The sequence below is a fragment of the Thamnophis sirtalis genome, unplaced genomic scaffold, assembly GCF_051295495.1.
Source record: "Thamnophis sirtalis isolate CommonGarterSnake01/CBP01778 unplaced genomic scaffold, rThaSir2_p1.2 scaffold_3, whole genome shotgun sequence".
Taxonomy (NCBI): domain Eukaryota; kingdom Metazoa; phylum Chordata; class Lepidosauria; order Squamata; family Natricidae; genus Thamnophis; species Thamnophis sirtalis.
Genome location: NW_028261383.1, coordinates 4,449,605 through 4,470,762, shown reverse-complemented (window position 1 = coordinate 4,470,762; position 21,158 = coordinate 4,449,605). Strand labels below are relative to the sequence as shown.

Genomic DNA, 21,158 nt, shown 5'->3' with positions numbered 1-21,158 from the left:
GAAACACTTTACAAGTTGACATCCGGCTCTCCTCACTTCCTGAAAGTGACCTGTGTGAAAGAAAACAATTTGAGTAAAAGTGTATAACTTAGGGATGCGTCCCTCCCCCAGGCTTGCTTTGATTTTCTGCATGGAATTTCGCTATAAGGCGATCAGCCTGGATATTTCTACTTTTTACCCAAGATGCCTCTGATAAGGGGTAGCCCTTCCACTTGATTAAGTATTGGAGTTGTCTCCTGTGCCACCTCGAATCAAGGACTCATTGAACTTCATAATGGGTTTGGCCCCCTATGACCATAGAGCCCAGGGGCTTCCAGAGTAGTGGTCTCAGAGTGGAGCGCCTCCAGATTTTGTGGTCAGTCCAGACTTTGAACGGTTTCTGGACCCCTTCCAACAGGTGTCTCTAGGTTAGAAGTGCCCATCTCACCACAGAAGCCTCATTTTCCCAGGTTAGGTGCAGGGTTGTTTCTTTGGAGTAGCATCGCTCCCACTGCCATGTTGCTGGCATCTGCCTGGCTCATGAAAGATTGCTCGGAGTCAGGATGCTTCAGCACTGGCTCCTTTGCAAACATTTATTTTAGTGTTTGGAATGCCTCTTGGCAGGTTAGGTCCCACTGTAGGGGTTGTCCTGGGTGAGGTTTTGTTCCTTGGCTCCCTGTCTTCAGGAGATCTGTCAGGGGTTTGGCAATCTTCGCAAAGGAAGGGATGAATTGCCTGTAGAAGTTCACGAACCCTATGAAGCTTTGTAGCTGTCTGTGGGTGCGAGGGGGTTGAAGCCTATGACAGCTTGTACTTTGGCTGGGTCCATATCTATTCCCTCTTTGACACTTGGTAACCCAAGTAGTCTAACCGTGCATGGTGGAATTCACATTTTGATGCCTTGACATACAGGTTGGCTGCCAGAAGCTTTTCCAATACTTGGCGGACCAGAGGTATATGGTTGTCCATGGTCTTAGTGTAGATGAGGATGTCAACCAGGTAGATGAGGACCCCCTTGTAGAGATGCTTGTGCAGCACCTCATTGATTAACTGCATGAATACTGCTGGGGAACTTGCAGTCCAAAAGGGGGCAGATGAATGCTGTTTTCCACTCATCCCTCTCTCTGATAAGTACTCGGTAGTATGCTTCTCTGAGGTCTAGTTTGGTGAAGACTTTTCCCTTGCCCGGATGAGATAGCATGTCCTTCATGAGAGGGAGGGGAATGTATAGGTTATGTACGCACACCACTTTTATCCCTCAAAAGTCCACACACAATCTCATAGTTCCATCTTTTTCTTTTTTTTAAGAGGACTGGTGTCACGACCTGTGGCTTGGCAAGCTCGATGAACCCTCTTGCTAGGTTTTTGTCTATGTATTTGCGCACCTCTAGCATTTCCCAGGCATCATGGCATACAGTTTGGCCTAGGGTAGTTTTGCCCCGGGGATAATTTCGATGGCGCAGTCTGTCTCACTGTGGGGAGGCAGAACATCATACTTCTGCAAGGTCCTGATATTCCATCAGGATCTGTTTGGCCTCTGGGGTTTTGTTGGATGTGGTTGCTAGTTGTTCTGGTGGGTTCTTTGGGGGGTTTCCTGTGTGGGTGGTGTTTCTGCTAGCTGGTGTGGGAGGGGTTGGGGGCCCCTTGATATCCTAAGTCTGTGGGTACCCCCTTGCCACCGGATGGTCAGTCCCCACTTGTCTAGCCCCACTTGTCTAACCAGACAGACCCAGTATGACTGTGTCTGTCATTTTGGAGGCTATTGTGAATCGAATTACTTCCCAGTGATCTGCTAGCTCTAGCCTCACTGGTTCAGTCAGGTGGGTGACATAGGCTCCTCCCATCAGGGACCCATTGACCTGTTTGAACCGGATCGGATGGGGCAGTCTTTTTGCTCTGATCCCCAGTTTCAGGACTGTGGTTAGATTGACCAAACACCTCATGCAGCCTGAATCTATTAGGGCTTGAAAATCTCCCTGGCTTCCTGTTTTGGGGGCTTTGAGGTGTATTGGAAAAAGGAAAGGGTAAATTGGTTCACTCACCACTGGGTCATTTTCTCCCTTGTCCTTTCTGTCCTATGATTTGGGCGACTGGTTATCATTGCCTGGGGTTCCACCACTTTTGCCTGAGGGGGAAGAGGCCTCTGCAGCCTGGAGGGCTTTCCTGGACATGTTGGTGGTCCATTTGGGGCCTCTTTTTGGTTGTGCTCTGGGTGGTGAGTCTGGCCTTGGTTTTGGGGATGGGGTTGGGCACGCAGCTGCCATGTGACCCATCCCCCCACATCTGTACATTTCAGTGAACTTCAGGTGAGGGCTGGTCTCAGGGCCCGCTGTGGTGCTGTGGTTCCCTGTCGGCTGGGTGGTTTCAGTTCAAGTTGACCTCTCTCTTTTGTGTCCAGTTACTTTCTCATGTAGTTGGGGTGCAGTCTACTATTGATTTTTGTTGCTACCCAGAACCACTCAGAGAGTCGATTTGGGATGTCGCAGTATGTGGTTACCTCAACAATTTGCTTATCCAGGCTTGTTATGAAAAAATGCACCAGCAGCAGCTCTGGTAAAGTGGGTAGCTTTCCTATGACCCTCCTAAATTCACAGATGTCCTCTTATTTTATACGATAAAATAAATAAAGTATATTATATTTTTATATTAAAATATAATTTATTTTACTTTATGGCTTTTATTATCATTAATTTTATTATCATTAACTTATTCATTAATTTATCTCTAAGAATATGTATATTTGCAGCATTTTCTTTCTTTTTTGCACTGGTCCCTCACCTTAATCATCTTGTTTTGTTCTATGATTTTAGTTTACCTTCACAAATAAAAAGCAACATTTTTATCCAATAAAGAATAGTTATTTTAAAAAAATAATTCAAAAAAAATTGAAATGCCCCAAGAGTAGTACCTTGAAGTTACACTTTTGATTAATGTAATGAATAAAATTCTCAGAGATCCCAGTCATGTTTACATTATAAGAAAGGAGGAGTCATATGAACAAGATCAGCCACCAATTTCTGAACAAAGGAAGCCAACCACAAACCAAGATCAACTATATCTATATTGAGGATTGATAGTCCACACTCATGATGAAAATCTCTCTTGAGAGTGGAATGTCTAAAGAGATTTTCTAAGGAATGTTTGGGACAAAGTTCTCCCATCTCATTCCTTGGCTCATTTTCAGAGTTTCACCCCATTTGTGAAAATTTGGCAATCAAAGTACTTCGTACAAAGTATGAAAAACAAATATGTATTTGAATTTGAAGCTATGAAAGATGGACTTTGGCAATTTTTTAAAGGAATTAAGTTGATGTTTGTGTGTGTGTGTGTGTGTGTGTGTGTGTGTGTGTGTATTCCAGAAGACTCAAATTACGATGTATGTTTATCCAACTGAGCATGTGATAAGACAAGATTGTCTACTACCTTCTTTGTTGCTTATTATTGCTCTTAGTATTGACTTGTTACGGCCCAGGAGCAGTGGTGGGTTCCCAATACCATTGCAATCGGTACCCTGCGATGGGGATTGGCATCCACCTTGGGCACGGGCGCTGCCCGTGCATGTGCATGCCACCACCCTGTGACACACCAGCTTCTCAGGTGGAGGTCGTGCAGCCGCCGTATGCTGCGTGTGCATGCGCAAATGGCTCAGTTGGCTTAAAAACAAGTAAGCAATGCAGGTGGGCAGGTGGGCCCAACAAAACACCATTCCAATATGGTGGCTGCTGCTCCCAGTGGCCACCAGTATACACGTACCGGGGTGTACTGCCCAGAACCCACCACTGCCCAGGAGAAAGGAGAGCAGAAGGAATAGTCTGTTAGGTTGATTGCCTAGCAACAGAATAAAGATTCCAATCGGGGCAGTTGGCTGCAGCCACTTTTGGAGAAGTATCAGCTCATATAAGGGACAGGGGGTTCCTTCTCTTCTCTTTACTGGAAATGATATTTAGCTCAAGTTTGATGTCTATGTATGACTGTCATCTTGAATCTTAGATGTTTGGACTCTCTGACACTTTAATGTCACAGTAATATTTTATTTGTGGGGAGGTTGCTTCCCAAGAGGAAAGGGGGAAAGAAAGAAAGAAAGAAAGAAAGAAAGAAAGAAAGAAAGGAAGGAAGGAAGGAAGGAAGGAGGGAGGGAGGGAGGAAGGAAGGAAGGAAGGAAGGAAGGAAGGAAGGAAGGAAGGAAGGAAGACAGCACAGCAATTTAGGGCTAGAAAAGTACTTAGAGGTCATCTAGTCCAACCTCCTGCTACAGCAAGAAACCTTACATTGTCTGGATTATTTTCGTGCCTCTAACAGAGAGGAAAATTTTCAGAAAAGAAATCGCTAGAGAAGAGTACTACGACAAGGCTGCTATGCAGAGGAAGGCAGAGATAATCCTTGACTTTTATCTACAATTGAGCCCAAAATTTTGGTTGCTAAACAAGAGGGTTGTTAAGTGAGCTTCACCACATTCTACCCATCCATGACATCTCCTGGTTAGTGACATCAAGTTGACCATGCCCACCCAGTCACATGACTGCCAACTACACCCACAAAATAGGTCACACCCACAGAATAGGTAGTAAAAAAAATTGGAACCCACCCCTGCTCCAAGCTAGTTGCAGCAAACAATAATTTGGACAGCAGAACAAGAAAGGGTGATGGAGTTGGCCAGGAAAGGAAGTACCACCCTAATAGTTTTGGCCAAGAGAGATGAAATGGTAACTGGGTAGGTAATGCTGAAAACCATTTGTTGGAGAAGGCAGATGGCTTTCCTTGGTTGACCAATGAAGAGAAGAGGAGTCAAGCAAAGTAGGAGGGAGATCAGGAGGATGTAAGTGGTCCCGCTTGTTGGCTTTGACAATGGGAGTTTCATGGTATTGAAAGAACACGAGTAACATAAATCCTGTGGTTAGGAACAGAAGTAGGGCAAAAAAGAGCAGGACGATGCTGATATCTTCCTCATAAAACAGGAAGGATATAATTTGGGGATACATTGGACCTGGCCCTCATTTAGATATTTATTACCTGGATACTTGGTGCATTTTTCACTTTTTAAATTTCAAGAAATATATTCTTGGAAAAAACAGTTTGTACCACAAACATTTTTAAAGAAACATTTGTTAACAATTAAAACAAAAAGAAAATTCTGAAGAATATAATTATCTATCTATCTATCTATCTATCTATCTATCTATCTATCTATCTATCTATCTATCATCTCTCTGTCTCCCTCTTTCCATTTTTTTGTACTTCTCCTTTTTGTCTTTCAGTTTATCAGAGAGATCTTTGTGTAGCCATGCAGGTTTCTTCTTGAATTTCTTGTTTTTCTTTTTCAGTGGTATTGTGATGGATTGGGCTTTTATGATCATTAATTTATGATCATTAATTTATTTTATTTTTATGATCTATTATAAAATAAATTATATGTTTATGTTATGAAATAATATAGTTTATTTTACTTTATTTATGGCTTTTATCATTAATTTTATGATCATTAACATATTCATTGATTTATCTCTAAGGATATGCATATTTGCAGTATTTTCTTCCTTTTTTGCAGTGGTCCTTGACCATAATAAACTTGCTTTTCCTATGATTTAAGTCCACCCTCACAAATAAAGAACAGCTTTTTTATCCAATAAAGAATAGTTATTTTTAAAAAAATCAAAAAAATTTGAAATGCCCCAAAAATAGCACCTTGAAGTTACACTTTTGATTAATGTAATGAATAAAAGTAATTGTCAGAGATTCCAGTCATGTTGTTTACATTATAAGAAAGAAGAAGGAATCATATGAAAGATCAGCCACCAATTTTTGAACAAAGGCAGCCAAAAAATATCACAAATGAAGATCAACTATATCTATATTGAGGATTAATAGTCCACACATGCTGAAAATCTCTCTTGAGAGTTGAATGTCTAAAGAGATTTTCTAAGGGATGTTTGGGACAAAGTTCTCCCATCTCCTTCCTTGGCTCATTTTCAGAGTTTCACCCCATTTGTGATGCCTCCCATTGGGCTTCTGCATGTTGATTTACTCAGAGTTGAGAGTGGTGATGTCTCTCTCTGTTTCCATTATCCAAATCATAGTTATTTATTTGTTGTCTTGGTGGTAAATCTCTAAAGACTTTCTGGGGGGGGGGGGAATCAGATGCTATACAGTGATAATATGCTTTCAGCTTCGAATCACATCAAAGCCTTGTTAGCAAATATCTTTGCACTGGAAAATGTTGATGTCATGAATGGCTCAGGAGAAAAAGGCAACATGAGAAGCCTTTAAGACAAGCAGGGGCTGCATTTCATCTCCCATCCTTGGTGACTGACTGAACTCTGTCTGAATTAGGAAACCTCCGAAGGGCTGTTTTGGAAAAAGGTTTTGACTTCCTCCACTTCTTCATATTGCTGTTTCTTCAAAGTAGACATAGAGCTGGAGACTCCATCAGGAGCACAAGTCATGTTGCTACTTCTGCTGCTTCTGGGGTCCCAGGCAGTCTGGGGGAGTCTCAAAGACAAATGCCTCCTGACTCTGACTAAGGATGAGGAGGAGCCAATGAACCTTTACAGGCCAGGAGAGATTGTCATTGGTGGCCTAGTCCATGCAAAACAGTCTGCGCTTAAAAAGTTAATGTTCAACCAAAGTCCTCTCTTTGAATTTTTTCAGTAAGTCAAAGTTCCTGCATGCATTAGACCTATTCCATTCCATTCTGATTTCTCATATTCCAGCCTTCCCTCTTACAGTGAATGGTACACTTGATCTGCTAGTTTTTCTCTCTTTCTGTCTGTTTTCATCCTTGGGGATTCATTTGCCACCCTGCAGCTGATTTGAAATTTTCAAATAAGCAATCAGTAGAGATCTTTGAAGAAGAATCATCCACTGTTCTTGATATCTTTTGGGCAGAGCAGGACTGTGGATGGTGAAGAGAGGGTGGTTTTTCTCTTCTAACACTCCCTTGCTGGATAAGATGGTCAACATGGCTATGCACAAATTAATATCCCCCACAATTTTTATTCCATACCAAAATTCACTTATTAAATAAATGAATCCCAGATCATAATTTATTTTACTTACATGTGTGAATCCCAATTGAGCGGATACAAGGCATTTTAATTGTACAATCACTTAAAAGTCAATTAAGGCTCCATTTTAGAAATACGTAAACATTGTAAACATCTCCACAAATTAATTACTTACTCCATTTGTTAACAATCATAAATTCCCACAGTGCAGGACTTAATTGTGAAAATATCAGAATTTACAGAAGAAATTATCTGTAAAAAAGTTTGGAAGTCATTAATATATTTCTAAATTTTATTTTTTTTCCTTTTTAATTTCTTGCACTTTTCCTTCCTTTCTTTTTTTGTTTTGATTAGTCTTTTATTTTATATAAAATCCTTAATAAATATCACACAAAGAAGAATGTCAGAATCTAGTAATAATTAGATTACATTTGAAACAAAGTGCATTCAGTTTTTGAAAGTAAAATATAGATTGAAAGAATCCCAGGGCTGGATTCAAATGTGTAACTTTTAAAAAAGATTTGAAATAAACTATCCAAACATATACTGAAATGTCAACATTAATAAAATTTAATTTCCATTGATTGCATTCAAATATATTCATATTTTTAGCACAACACAAAGAAACATCTACAAATTGCTATCCTTCCCTTTTGCCATACAAGAAATCAACCAGAATGCCAAACATTCATTCAATGTCACCCTGGGTTATAACATCTACGATGATTACTATAATGAACAAATAACTTCTGAGGCTTTGCTGGACCTGCTTTCGGAGGGGGAGGCCAACGTTCCCAACTACAGCTGTGGAAGACAGAGAAACACAGTGGCTGTTCTAGACGAGGCTAATAGTGAGATTGCCATCCACGTTTCGAACATTTTGGGAACCTACAAAATGCCACAGGTGTGTCTTTGTTGAGAGGATAATTTTTGGTCATGCTTTCAGTCAGACATCTTCTATTATAAATGAAGAGCAAAATTATACTATGGGGATTGTATAAATTAAGGATGAATCGGTCAAATGAGAGAAGGATCCCAGCAGACAAATATCTTTCTGGTACACTCCTAATGCAGATTGTGAATCTCTGCTGGCTTCTTGCTGCACTGAAGTTAGCAGAGAAGCAACTAAAGAGAAGAATGAGATCCCTACAAAAAGTTCTTCTGTGCTAGGAGTGGAACAACTCCCACTAGATTGGGGGTAGATTTTTGCTTTTATGGGTCTCAAATACAATTTTCTTTTTTTTCCTTTTCAGATCAGTTACAGTATAAATTCCCAGATTCAGAATGACAAAATGCAGTTTCCTTTCTTCTACCCAATGGTCCCAGCAGAAGACATCCTGTACCCAGGGATAGTGAAGCTCCTCCTCTATTTCAAGTGGACCTTGGCTGGTCTTCTTGCTGCACACAATGAGAATGGAGAAAGGTTCCTAAAGACAATGACTTCTATGCTGGAAAAGAATGCCATTTGTTCATTTATATTACAAATATTTAACAAAACAGGGAAAACCAACTTAGACCTTTATCATTCCATCTATTGGATAAAGTTGAAAGTCATTATTTATGGTGTAGAATTTAATTCATTCAGTATAGGGGTTGTGCAGCTAGATTCATTACTTGACATCTTGTCTGAAATCAAGAGAGGAAAAGTCCTGATCACAACAGTACGCTGGGACTTCCTTCCTTATTTGGGACCTGATAACTTTTCCTCTAAATACATCCATAGTATTTTTTCCTTTCTAATGAAGAAAACAAACAAAATGACAAAGTATGGTTCATATAATAGGTTTTCATATCCCATGGGACTCTTTGCGGCAAAGACCTTCCAGTGTTCTTACTCAAAGGAAGCCTTTTCAGTGAAAACCTGGGAACGGTGCAAGCAGAGTGAAGAACTGGGGACTCTCAGGAAAGAGGAGATGGATCAGATCCTGATTGTGGACCACTTTTTCATTTGCAACACAATCTGGGCTGTGGGACGAGCCTTAAAGGCAGCTTATTTATCCAGATCCAGGAGGAGAATATTTAAAGGCAGCAAGCATTTGAAAACTCCAGTGCTGAAAGCATGGCAGGTACTATATTTCTTTCCTATTGCACAACTCTCTATTGCAGCTGAGAATTCATTTCCAATTTTAAGTACTGGGTAACTATTCTGACAATAGTATTAATTTATTCTGAATATAATAATTATTTTTTATTTTATTTTTATTTCTTTATTTAGTTTGTCGAACTTGTACAAGATAACAGGTATAAATATAAATATGACATGAACAAAGAAATGAGTACAAATAAATGGGGACAATAGGACAGGGACGTCCGCTTATGCACACTTTACAGAGCTCTTAGGAATGGAGTGAGGTCCATGGTAGACAATTTAAGGTTGAAGCTATGGGGTTAGAGGATGTAATTATGGAGTCAGGTAGAGCATTCCAGGCATTGACCACTCTCTTGCTGAAATTGTATTTTCTGCAATCGAGTTTGGAGGAGTTTACCTTGAGTTTGTATGTATTGTTGTTTGCCTGAGGATTATTGAGGTTGTAGCTGAAATAGTCGTTGACAGGAAGAATGTTGTAGCAGCTAATTTTGTGCACTAATTCCAACTTTCTACTGATTTCTTTTTTGCATTTGTTTCATCCTACACATTTGTTTTGTCATTTCTTTTAAAAATTGAATTGAATTGAATTGAATTGAATAGGTTTATTTATAGGCCGCCCTTTTCCCTGAGGGGACTCAGGGTGGCTAACAACTCGTAGGAAGGGGGATACAGACAATAACATATAACATTACATATAATTAAAAAGTAAACAACATTCATCCAACATTCAGGTGGGGGCAGATCAATCTCTACCCCCAGGCTTGGAAAATGTAGATTTTCCTCTCCTTTTTTCTTCTTTGGGTCTTCAGAAGCAGGAGCACTACTGTGTCCCACCCACACAGTCTAAAAAAGTGTGTTGTGTATATTAGACAGTCTAATACTTCTGACCCCATCATCTCCAGGGTTGCCTCTCTGCTCCAGAACAACCTTTATCCAGAGTGAGTCTCATTCCTTAGCTAAGAACCGGGCTCTTCCCCAGTTCAAAACTCTCAGTTGGATCTGAGACAGCAAAGGCTCTCATCAAGCAGCAGGATATGGACAAATATCTTTGGTCAAGAATTTAAGAGGTCAGGAAAGCCCAGGTGAGAAGGTGAAAGTTTGAAATGGGGAAGTTTCTAAAAGAAGCAGAAGTGAAGACTGTTCCATAAGATATTCCATGGACATTCCATAAAATTAAAAAGATGTGGCTTAACTGGGAAGAGAGATCATATTTCACAGTGAAGATCTCCACATTTCTTCTCCATGCCAAGTGGCCCCTCTATCACCTCAATGCAAACTTTCATAAGCACAACATACTAGTAGAGCAAAGGCCCCCATAAACATCCTCAAACTGAGCAAAAAACTTTGTTCTTGATGAACTACTCATTGACCTATTTGCTATATGTGTTGTTGACAGCAATGTACAAAATTTCATTTTGGCTTCCCTAGCAGAATTCCTTCAATGTGTTTGTGCATAAATATTAGGGTTTTAAGGTTGTCCTCATTAGGTCACCCTGAATGTATTGTTTGGTATATTCCAAATATTTGGTATATTCCAAATAGTTGGTTTTCCAAATTCTGCAGTGACAATTATGAATGGGAAGAGATAAAGGGCATCATCCTTGTTTTCAAAGTTAATCCTTCTAATGAGATTTTTGTTGACTATTTCTCAGTGTAGATCCTTCATTCCAACTCAAGCAGAAGAGCTTTCTCTGTCTCATTTAACATTGTCCATTTTCATTTCAATTCCAGCTTCATTCCTTCCTTCGAACCTCCCAGTTTTATAATAACAGCATTGAAGGGGTGTATTTGAATGAGAATGGAGAACTGGTAGCAGATGTGGACATTGTAGCCAATGTGGTTTTCCTCAATATGTCTGCTTTCAAACTGACAGTTGGGAGTCTAGACAGACTGGGATCCTTGGATTTCAAGATGAGGATCAACAATAAAAATATTGCAGAGCTGGAACTGGACAGCAATGTGGGTTAAAGACACTATCTTTTTTTAAGGTCTTAGCAAGAGGATTGCAGAGTTGGGGCAGGGACAGGCTTGGGATATCATCTCAGTTCTCCCAGACTGGAAATATATTTTGTGATTAGATGTTCCTGAGTTTATGAGAAAAATTTCCTTCAATATTCCAGTATTTCATTTAACTGTTTGACAATCTCCTTCAAGGAAGCTAGATTTAAATCACAGGACAAGATGATTCATTTTGCCAAACTGGAGAATCAATTCAATTTTAAATAAATACATTGAGAATATCAACTAAAAATGGTAATATGGGAAGCATTAGAAGGGAAGATAAACAGGCAAAAAAACAAGCAGCTGAATCAGTTCAACGAGCTGTAAGCAGTTTGTAGGCTTCAAATATAGCACAGCTAAGCCTTCAACTGAAAATCCCCAAACATTTCTTTTGATCTGTTTTAGGAAAGACAATAATTCATTTTGTGGAAGTTGTTTCCTCTTCTCTCTTTCCCTGCAGCCCCTGCCTTCTTCCAGGTGTGTGGAAAGCTGCCTTCCTGGATTCATGAGGGTAGCTCAGGAAGGGAGCCCGATCTGCTGCTATGACTGTCATCCTTGTGCAGAAGGAACCATCGCCACTCAAGAAGGTCTGTGATAGCAAGAGAAAAGGGCAGACTTTAGGAAGACCACAGTTCTTCAGATTTTCCATGAACATGCATTTTGAAATGATTGATTAGAGTGGGGCCCAACCCTTTGAATATTGATAAATGTATTTGATAGTGAATTATAAGATGATCTTTGGGCTAATCTGATTTACAGTCAAGAAAATATGGATACAAATCATGGACAAAGATACAGGATGTGAGGGTTGAATATTGTCTTACACTACAGGAGAGATAATTTCCCTTGCTCATTATCTTAATTGATAATTGATTCCAATACATGATGATGGGTTAGGGTTGCTTCTTAAGTCAGGTTGCATTTACCTACCTTTAATCAAAGGATGTATTTTCTTTGCTAAAGGAATTTTACAGATTGTGTTTGCTGTGTTCTTCATTCTACTTTCAGGGGGAGGAGTTCTTGGAAATCTTTTGTAAAGGTAAAGATTCCCCTCACACATATGGGCTAGTTGTTCCTAACTCTAGGTGGGGGGTGGTGTGCTCATCTTTGTTCAAAGCCAAAGAGCCAGTGCTGTCCGAAGACATCTCCGTAGTCATTTGGCTGGCATGACTAAACACTGAAGGCACATAGAATGCTTTTACCTTCCCACCAAAGGTGGTTCCTGTTTTTCTATTTGCATTTTTATATGTTTTCAAACTTGTAGGTCAGCAGAGCTGGGACAATTAACAGGAGCTCACTCTGTTATGAAGCACTAGGGATTCGAACTGCCAAACTGCTGACTTTTCAATCAAGAAGCTCAGCGTCTTAGTCACTTAGCCACCCTGTCCCATTAGTCTTATGTAGTAATCCTCTATTCAGTCTTTTTTTTATCAGTCTCAGGTAATTCCTGACATTCCATAGGCGATGCTGAAGGCTCTTCCTTAAAGTCATTTTCTGAGTCCTTGCTAGAGGAGAGGAGAGGAGAGGAGAGGAGGGATAGGGGTTAGCAATTCTTCACATGTACTTCATTCCATTGTAGCTTGGCTTTCATAGGGGCATTAAATCTTGGATAAAATGGTAACAGTAAAAAAGAAAGAATATTAAGACGTTCTAGCTAGAAGGAAATGAAGAAATATATTGATTTCACCTACAGACAGTCATTCACACCAAGTTTACCCAAACAATACATTTTATTTAAAAAAATGTGTTAAAGGAGGATCCTACTCTTGCTCTTTTTCAGATGCAGACAAATGTATTAAATGTCCAGAAGATCAACATCCAAACACCAATCGAGTTCGCTGTATTCCCAAGATGAAAAGCTTTCTTTCTTATAAGGAAAATCTGGGGATCATCTTGACTTCCATTGCCTTATTCTTTTCTTTAATCACAGGCTTTGGCTTGTGGATTTTCATTAGATTCAGGGAAACACCAATCGTCAAAGCCAACAACCGGGATCTCTCCTACATCCTCCTAGCTTCTCTCCTGCTTTCCATCTTGACCTCCTTCCTGTTCATTGGCCGGCCAAGGAAAGTGACCTGCCTCCTCCGACAAACAGCTTTCAGCATTATATTCTCAGTTGCCATTTCATCAATCTTGGCCAAAACAATCACAGTGGTGTTAGCCTTTTTGGCAACAAAACCAGGGAATAAAGTGCAGAGATGGCTGGGAAAGAGCTTGGCAAACTCCATCATCCTTTCTTGCTCCGGGCTCCAAGTTGTCATCTGCAGTATCTGGTTGGGCATTTCCCCCCCATTCCCTGACTCTGACATGCACTCCCAACCTAGAGAGATCATCCTACAATGCAATGAAGGCTCTGTCACCATGTTTTATGTTGCCCTGGGATACATGGGCTTCATGTCTGCTGTCTGCTTCACGGTGGCTTTTCTGGCCAGGAACCTTCCTGGTGCCTTCAATGAAGCCAAGCTGATATCCTTCAGCATGCTGGTCTTCTGCAGTGTCTGGGTGTCCTTTGTGCCAGCCTACCTGAGCACCAAAGGAAAGTACATGGTGGCTGTTCAGATCTTCTCCATCTTGGCCTCCAGTGCTGGATTGTTAGGCTGTATCTTCTTTCCCAAATGCTACATTATTATTTTTAGGCCAAATCTGAATACCAAAGAACATCTCATGTCAAAATAAAATATAAAAAGGGACTTTTACAAGTTTCATTTTTTAAAAAATGTCATTTAGGTGGCTTGCTTAACAGGTTTTGATCATTTAATCTTTGTTTATTTAAACTAATTACTTGCCTAGAAATTGTTCTAGGTAGCTTACCATCGACTATGGTATCCTTCTGCGACAACTGCGGGAGGTGGGAGTGGGAGGCACTGTTTTACGGTGGTTCTCCTCCTACCTCTCGGACAGGTCGCAGTCGGTGTTGGTTGGGGGGCAGAGATCGTCCCCGAGGCCCCTAACTTATAGGGTGCCGCAGGGCTCGGTCTTATCCCCCCTACTATTTAACATATACATGAAACCGCTGGGCGAGATCATTTGGAGGCACGGGATAAAATACCATCAATATGCGGACGACACACAGTTGTATCTGTCCACCCCGTGCCAACTCAATGAAGTGGTGGACGTGATGAACCGGGGCCTTGAGGCCGTTAAGAACTGGATGAGAGCTAACAAACTGGTACTCAACCCAGACAAGACCGAGTGGCTGTTGTGTTTCCCTCCCAATAATTTGGCCAATGTTCCATCACTCAGGCTGGGGGGTCAAATTTCACACCCCTCAGACAGGGTTCGCAACTTGGGAGTCCTCCTGTACCCACAGCTGACTTTCGACCATCAATTGTCAGCTGTGACCAGGGGGGCATTTGCCCAGGTTCGCCTGGTGCGCCAGTTGCGGCCCTACCTGAATCGGGAGGCCCTCACAACAGTCACTCGAGCCCTTGTGATCTCTAGGCTGGAATACTGCAATGTGCTCTACATGGGGCTGCCCTTGAAGAGCATCCAGCGACTTCAGCTAGTCCAGAATGCGGCCGCGCGAGTGATTGTGGGCGCACCGCGGTTCGCCCACATAACACCTATCCTCCGCGAGCTGCGCTGGCTACCTGTTGATCTCTGGGTGCGCTTCAAGGTGCTACTTACCACCCATAAAGCCCTCCATGGTAGTGGATCTGAGTACTTGAGAGACCGCCTTCTGCCGATTACCTCCCTCCGTCCCATCGGATCACACAGATTGGGCCTCCTCCGAATTCCATCCGCCAGTCAGTGCCAACTGGCGACTACGCGGAGGAGAGCCTTCTCAGTAGCAGCTCCGACCCTTTGGAACGATCTCCCCATGGAGATTCGTACCCTCACCACCGTCCAGACCTTCCGCACAGCCCTTAAGATCTGGCTATCCTGTCAGGCCTGGGGATAAGATCCTAATCTGCCCCACCCAAATGCTGAATGAATGTTGTGTTTTACTGTTTTATTTTATTGTATTCACATATTTTATGTTTTGTCTTGCACTCCCTCCCACGAATTGTAAGCCGCCCTGAGTCCCCTCAGGGAAAAGGGCGGCCTATAAATGACAAATAAAACTAAAAAACTAAAAAACTAATCAAGGAAAAAAGAAGAAAGATTAAAACAATATATAGAACCTCTAACTTTGGTTTAAAACTGACAGAGATGGGAAGGAAGGGAGCAAGAAGCACCTGGGGATGAGATATTCCACTGATTCCTAAAACTACATCTCTTTATTTTCCTCTATATTCCTAAAGAAATCAGTAACAATATAGTAAGTCTTATTTGTAGTCACAATAGTGTGGGTATTGTGTTTCAAGATGAATGGGTCTTTGTAATAGGCAAATCAAGCAGTGGTGAGTTCCTCTTGGTTCGGACCAGTTCAGCCAAACCAGTAGTAGCCTGGTGGCCTGGGTTGCTGGAACCAGCAGTGACCCAGACCTGCCATGCCCCTGAAGTGGTTCTCCAGGCAGCACCATTTTGTTTTTGACTTCTATGCATGCACAGAGCAATTTTTGTTGTACTGGACATGTGCATGTAGCAAACCAGCAGTAGCGGCTGCCAGAACCCACCACTGAAATGGAGACATAAGGAATGTGGTCTTGTGGCTCCTAGTAACCTTTGGTAGGTTTCATCATAACATACCTGTAGCAACCTCTGAATCTGAAGATGCAAATATTTCTTCTATCTAAGACTAATTTTCTTTGCAGATCTAACAGAAGGGCGAGAAGTAACCTGAGATTTATTATATTATTATTTATGAATATATATGTATGGATCATTTTCTCCTTTTTTCCCTCTGTTCAGAAATGTAAAGATATGTATATATTTATTTAATAAACAAATAAACTCATACATTGGTTATTCTGGGGGCTTACATCTTTAAACATAATAACACAAAAACTCATAAAAAAACCTATCACATTATAAGTGGAATGTGAGTGTGTGACATAAATGTATCTCTTCTGTTGAAAATGTTTTGTCAGCGTTCCTGAAAACCGCAACGTCAATGAAACTCCAAGACAGGCATTTTCTCATGTTTCACACTATTCTTTTGGAGAATACTCCCCTCCCAGTACATACAGTTTAATAAACGCTGCACTGAGATCTGATTCTTTGCTTTGGGTCCTATGTTTGTATTCCACAAAAGCTGGTGTCAGAAATGTGATTCATAATTTTTGATTTGGGACCAGGGATGGCAGAACCATATGTGTTGTGGTGAGCTTGATCCCATGTCCTTTCCTGCTACCAACCCCCCCCCCCAAAAAAAAAACATTTAGGATTGTGTTTAAGGTAACAGACTGTGTCTAAAAGTTTATTTCCATTAGGGAGGTAATTTAAATGTGCATGGCCCCTTTTTCATTACAATTCTCAGCCTCTCCTGGCTGTGAGGTGAGCTCAATTGAGTAATGGCTGAAGGTGTCTGGCAAGGGGAATTTGTCTTTGGAGGGGTGAGTGTGACCCTTCTCTACTTACATAATTCAGTTTGAGTCTCAGGCAAAGATGAGCAGCAATCATACTATCTCTGCTGTCAATTTGCAGAAGACTTTACAAGAACAAACTTAAGGATTTACGAGCCATGAGACCTTTCTCTTGGATTGAGAGAGGGCAACCTCTTGATCAAAAGTCAGTCCATATCCTTTGTGATTTCATAGGAGTTCTCTAACTAGTATCAAAATGGACAATTAGATGCATATACATTTAGCCATGTTACACTTTGGAGGATGGAGGGCCTTCAGCTCCTCCACTTTCTTAAAAAGCCCCTCTGTCTGTAGCTCCTGTACAGCCTCCACAATGGTGAGTTCCTTGCTAATGGATGTTTAGAAAGAAGGGGTCAGAGTGAGGAATGTGGAGGATTATTGATAATGCCTTATCTCCTCCCCACTTCTGTCATCAGAGTTTTGAGCCAGGAAATAAGCCTGCTGCCTTGGCCTCCCTCCCTGGGATGGAGATTTTAATCAAGAAAGTCTCACCAGCCTAATTTGACTGACCATTTAATTATATTTAATTAACCATATTGAAATAATATTGTAATTATTTTTTATTTTTATCTGAGGGAATTTATGGGAAGGGAAATTTATGCAGAATGTAGGGGGTGTTGGAAGAAAAATCCGTCTGTTTAGTTCCAAGTAGCAGGGACGTGCAGTCAGGGGAGGCAAAGCCTCACTACTGTCATCATGAAAAGAAAAAGTGTAAAAGGAAAAAGGCAAGAGCTGAGGTCAGGCTGAGCTATTTGCTGCCAGAGTCACCGTGGATGACTCTGCTTAACTGTTTAAAAAAGCCTCTAAAAAGTGACCTCTACAGGAGGAGGTAGGAGAACGACGTGCCTCACCTATGTCAGGAATTTTTAGGCTTTTAACACTTGCTTAACTCTGCTTGAGTGATCATAAAATGCCTAAAGTCAGACTAGATGAGGCACGTTGTTCTCATGCTTCCTCCTGTAGAGGGCACTTTTTTAGAGGCTTTTTTAAACAGTTAAGCAGAATCATTCATGGTGACTCTGGCAGCAACTAGCTCAGCCTGACCTCAGCTCTTGCCTTTTTCCTTTTACATTTTTTTTCCTTTTCATGATGACAGGCAAGAGCAGAGTTGAAATCCTCTGTGAAACAGCTGGAAAAGGTACATGTGGGTCGGAGGGAGGGGGAGGAATTCAAACTTCATCCTCAAGTGTAGATCCATCCCCAAGTGTAGTTTGATTGCAGGCACAGCCACGTTGCCTTTTCAAACACACACACACACACACACACACACACACACACAGACACACACACACACAAACACACACACACACAGAGCTGGATAAAACTATATAAGCCCAACTTCACTGATTAGAAGTTTGAAAAGGCAATGTGGCTCTGCCTGCAATCAAAGGCTCAGATCGGCTCCCCTCCGGCTTCTCTGCCTCTTCTCTCACCCAAGTCTGCAATCAGGAGATGAGTGGGTGGGGGGCTTTATTGCATTTCAGGCATTTTCCACCCAGACAGCAGGCTCATTTGCAATTGGGAGGTGTTTGGGAAAGGCAGCAGGGAAATGAGGGGGGATGGCAGAGGAGCTGCGTTCAAGCCATTGGAAAATATATCAAATCCAACTTCTGTGTTTGTGTTTGTTTGAGAGAGAGAGAGTGAGAGAGGGAAGGGGGTAGGAGAGATAGTCCAATCCAACTTCTCTGTGTCCGTGTGTCTGTTTGAGAGAGGGGGCAGGGAGGGAGAGAGGGAGGAAGGAGGGGGGGAGAAGAAAAAGAATGAAGGAAACTTTTTTGCAAAGGAAAAAAGCAAATGCTGTTGCTTTAAATCAGAACTGAGCATGCCTGGCTGTGGTATTCTGTGAGTTTTTTACATCATGGTGACCAAAACTGGATCACCAGTATTCCAAGTGTGGTCTTACCAAGTCATTATAAAGTGCTATTAACACTTCATGTGATCTTGATTCTATCCCTCTGTTTATGCAGCCTTGAACTGTATTGGGTTTTTTGGAAGCTGTTGCACACTACTGGCTCCTATTTAAATGGTTGTTTTTTTACCTAAATGTAGAACCTTACTTTTTTCACCATTGAATTTCATTTTGTTAGAGAGTGCCCAATCTCAGCTCACTAAAATTCCAGAAACTATTAGGCAGTCAGTTTTAGTCTTATTTCACAACACGGAAGCTATGTGAATTGAACAAACAAATGTATTAATAAATGAAGAACATCTCCAGTTCTTATTTGTAGGGAATTTTCATTTTGTATCTTAATTGGGAGACTGGTATGCACTGTTTTCAAAGGACAGTGGCTTTGCACTATTTTATGAAGTCCAGAAGAATCCTTTTCAGATCCTACTGGTTAGAACTTTCTTTCTTCACCACATTATATTCTATTTTAATAAATATGATAAAAATATATAATAAATCTTATACAATACATTTACTATAAAATTCAATGAGTAGATCATCATACTTTAAAATCATGGATATATGAAGAATGGAAGAATGCCTGTTAATACAGCCATGAGAAGAAACCCACTGTCAAGCCTGAAATTGATCTGTCTATGGCCATTTTCTTTTCCTTGGGGTTTCTGTTTCTATCAAGGATTCTTTTCACATGACTTCAGTTGGACACATCTTGAACTTGAAAGGGGAGTGTAGAGATAGATGGGGCTTTGTAGCCAAAACAAAATATCTCTCTTATGAGTCAGAGACATTCCAATGGCTGACTGACCAGTGGAGGAGAGGAGAAGTCACCAAGCAACCAGCTGGTATCCAGATTGGACAATATGATTTATTGTTTTGAGAAAACAGGAAACATTTACTCTTAATGTGGTGGAAAGCATGGGAACCTTCAGAGCTGGCTTTCCACAAGTTTGTGCCAAGTTGACGTCTCCAAATAAAATTGTTCTTTGAGGAACCAACCTGCCTCTAAGTTCTTTTTGTGATCTTGCAAAGGTCTTGCAAAGAAGCAAAAGGGACAAATTAAGTGAAGAATCTTCCTGTAGTTGTATCTCCTACAACCATTTAGAAATAGAGATTTCATATTTGTCTAAGTAAAGCCCACAGACTACTTGACTAATGTTCATGTCAACTTCCATTTTCCTTGGATGGTGAGTCCTAACATATTTTCTTGGCTATTCCCTTTTTTTTCTGCTTAGTCTCTGCCTCAGTCCAAATGTGTAGAAAATTGTCATCCTGGATTCTTTAAGAGGGCTCGGGAAAGTGAGCCAACTTGCTGCTATGACTGCATTCCTTGCCCTGAGGGGACAATTTCTACTCAGGAAGGTGGGTGAGTCTGGTGGTAGGATACATCATTCTTCCAGAGCATTTTGATCAAGGTACATGTTAAATCAATCTAAGCTTGAATGTTTTGTTTTTATTCTTTATTTTAAACATGCCCAGTTTCTTCCATAATAGGATAACTAAGAAATAAATCTTGAAGATAAGGTAGGAAGAGATAGAAGGATATGGTAGATTATGCAAGATTATGCTGTCCTGAAGGAGGCAGTAGTGCAACCCTTTCTCAGTTACAAATTTTGTACACTGTCTAACATTTTTAGAACAGTTTCTTGAGAGAATGGTTGTTGCTTAGGTACAGTATCCAGGCTGATTGCTGAGTTACAGCTCCAAAATGGTACTTCTTACAGAGGACCTTTGAAGAGTTCTAGATGTGGGTACTACAACCAGCCTGACCATTCTGGATCTCTCAGAGGCTTTTGAAGCCATCAACCAAGATATCCTTCTATCCTTTGGGGACTGAGCAGGAGAGATTGTTTTGCAATAGGTTCTCTTTCAAAGCAGATGGTTTCTGTTGTTGTTGTGGGACCAAATTTGAGCCCTAAGACCTCTTCTAGGGGGCATTCCCAGTGGTTGAGTCTCTCTCCCTCTCCCTCTCCCTCTCCCTCTCCCTCTCCCTCTCCCTCTCCCTCTCCCTCTCCCTCTCCCTCTCCCTCTCCCTCTCCCTCTCCCTCTCCCTCTCTCTCTCTCTCTCTCTCTCTCTCTCTCTCTCTCTCTCTCTCTCTCTCTCTCTTGTACCCATGAAAGTGATAGGTGAGTCATTTGTCACTACAGGTTGTGGTTCATTAGTACAATACTCATGGTCAGGCAGTTGGTGGCATTGGTAGCTGAACATCTGAAGATTGTAGCTATGGATGGGAAAGAATCAAACTGAATTTATGAATGGCTCAGAATGTAACTGCAAGGGCACTGTGTTCTGTTCTATTACATTCAATTCTATTTCATCCCTGTTTGAGTCCCACAGTTTCCCAGGTTTTTTTTCTAATTGCAATTAAATTCACCTTTAAAGTTCTACTTTGTGTAGGGTGAGAGTATCATTGGAATTTTGCTACATGAGGATACTTGAGCTTGTTCCATCAGAGCAGATATAATAGACATGCTCCTTTCCATAAAATATTGCCATCTTGTGGATACTTTGGAGTCATATTTTCCTGTTACAATTCCTGCCCTATTGAACACTCTCCCACTTGAATTCCAATATGTCCCCAACCTTCTAAAATTCTGGAGATATAATCCTTCTCAAAGATATTGGAATAATTTGAGATTGGTGCAGGATGAGAATGTGATGGCTTGTATCAGTGAAGGATGGTTGTAGGACTACATATTTCTCATTTGGACTT

General features: G+C 41.1%; 1 protein-coding gene across 1 annotated transcript; it reads left to right on the top strand.

Annotated features, from left to right (window-relative positions):
- The first annotated feature begins 6,417 nt into the window (after positions 1–6,417).
- LOC148047049 (vomeronasal type-2 receptor 26-like) lies at positions 6,418–13,746 on the top strand. Its single transcript, XM_087707703.1, has 4 exons — positions 6,418–6,623; positions 7,593–7,884; positions 11,531–11,657; positions 12,851–13,746. Exons 1-4 carry the CDS (start codon positions 6,418–6,420, stop codon positions 13,744–13,746), a joined length of 1,521 nt encoding a protein of 506 aa, XP_087563829.1.
- Positions 13,747–21,158: the final 7,412 nt, after the last annotated feature.

Excerpts from the sequence above, each read along its gene's own strand:
- LOC148047049 (XM_087707703.1), top strand. The coding sequence starts at position 6,418 with ATGTTGCTACTTCTGCTGCTTCTGGGGTCCCAGGCAGTCTGGGGGAGT. Across the intron at positions 6,624-7,592 it reads CCTCTCTTTGAATTTTTTCA|CACAACACAAAGAAACATCT; the intron begins GTAAGTCAAAGT and ends TCATATTTTTAG. Across the intron at positions 11,658-12,850 it reads AACCATCGCCACTCAAGAAG|ATGCAGACAAATGTATTAAA; the intron begins GTCTGTGATAGC and ends GCTCTTTTTCAG.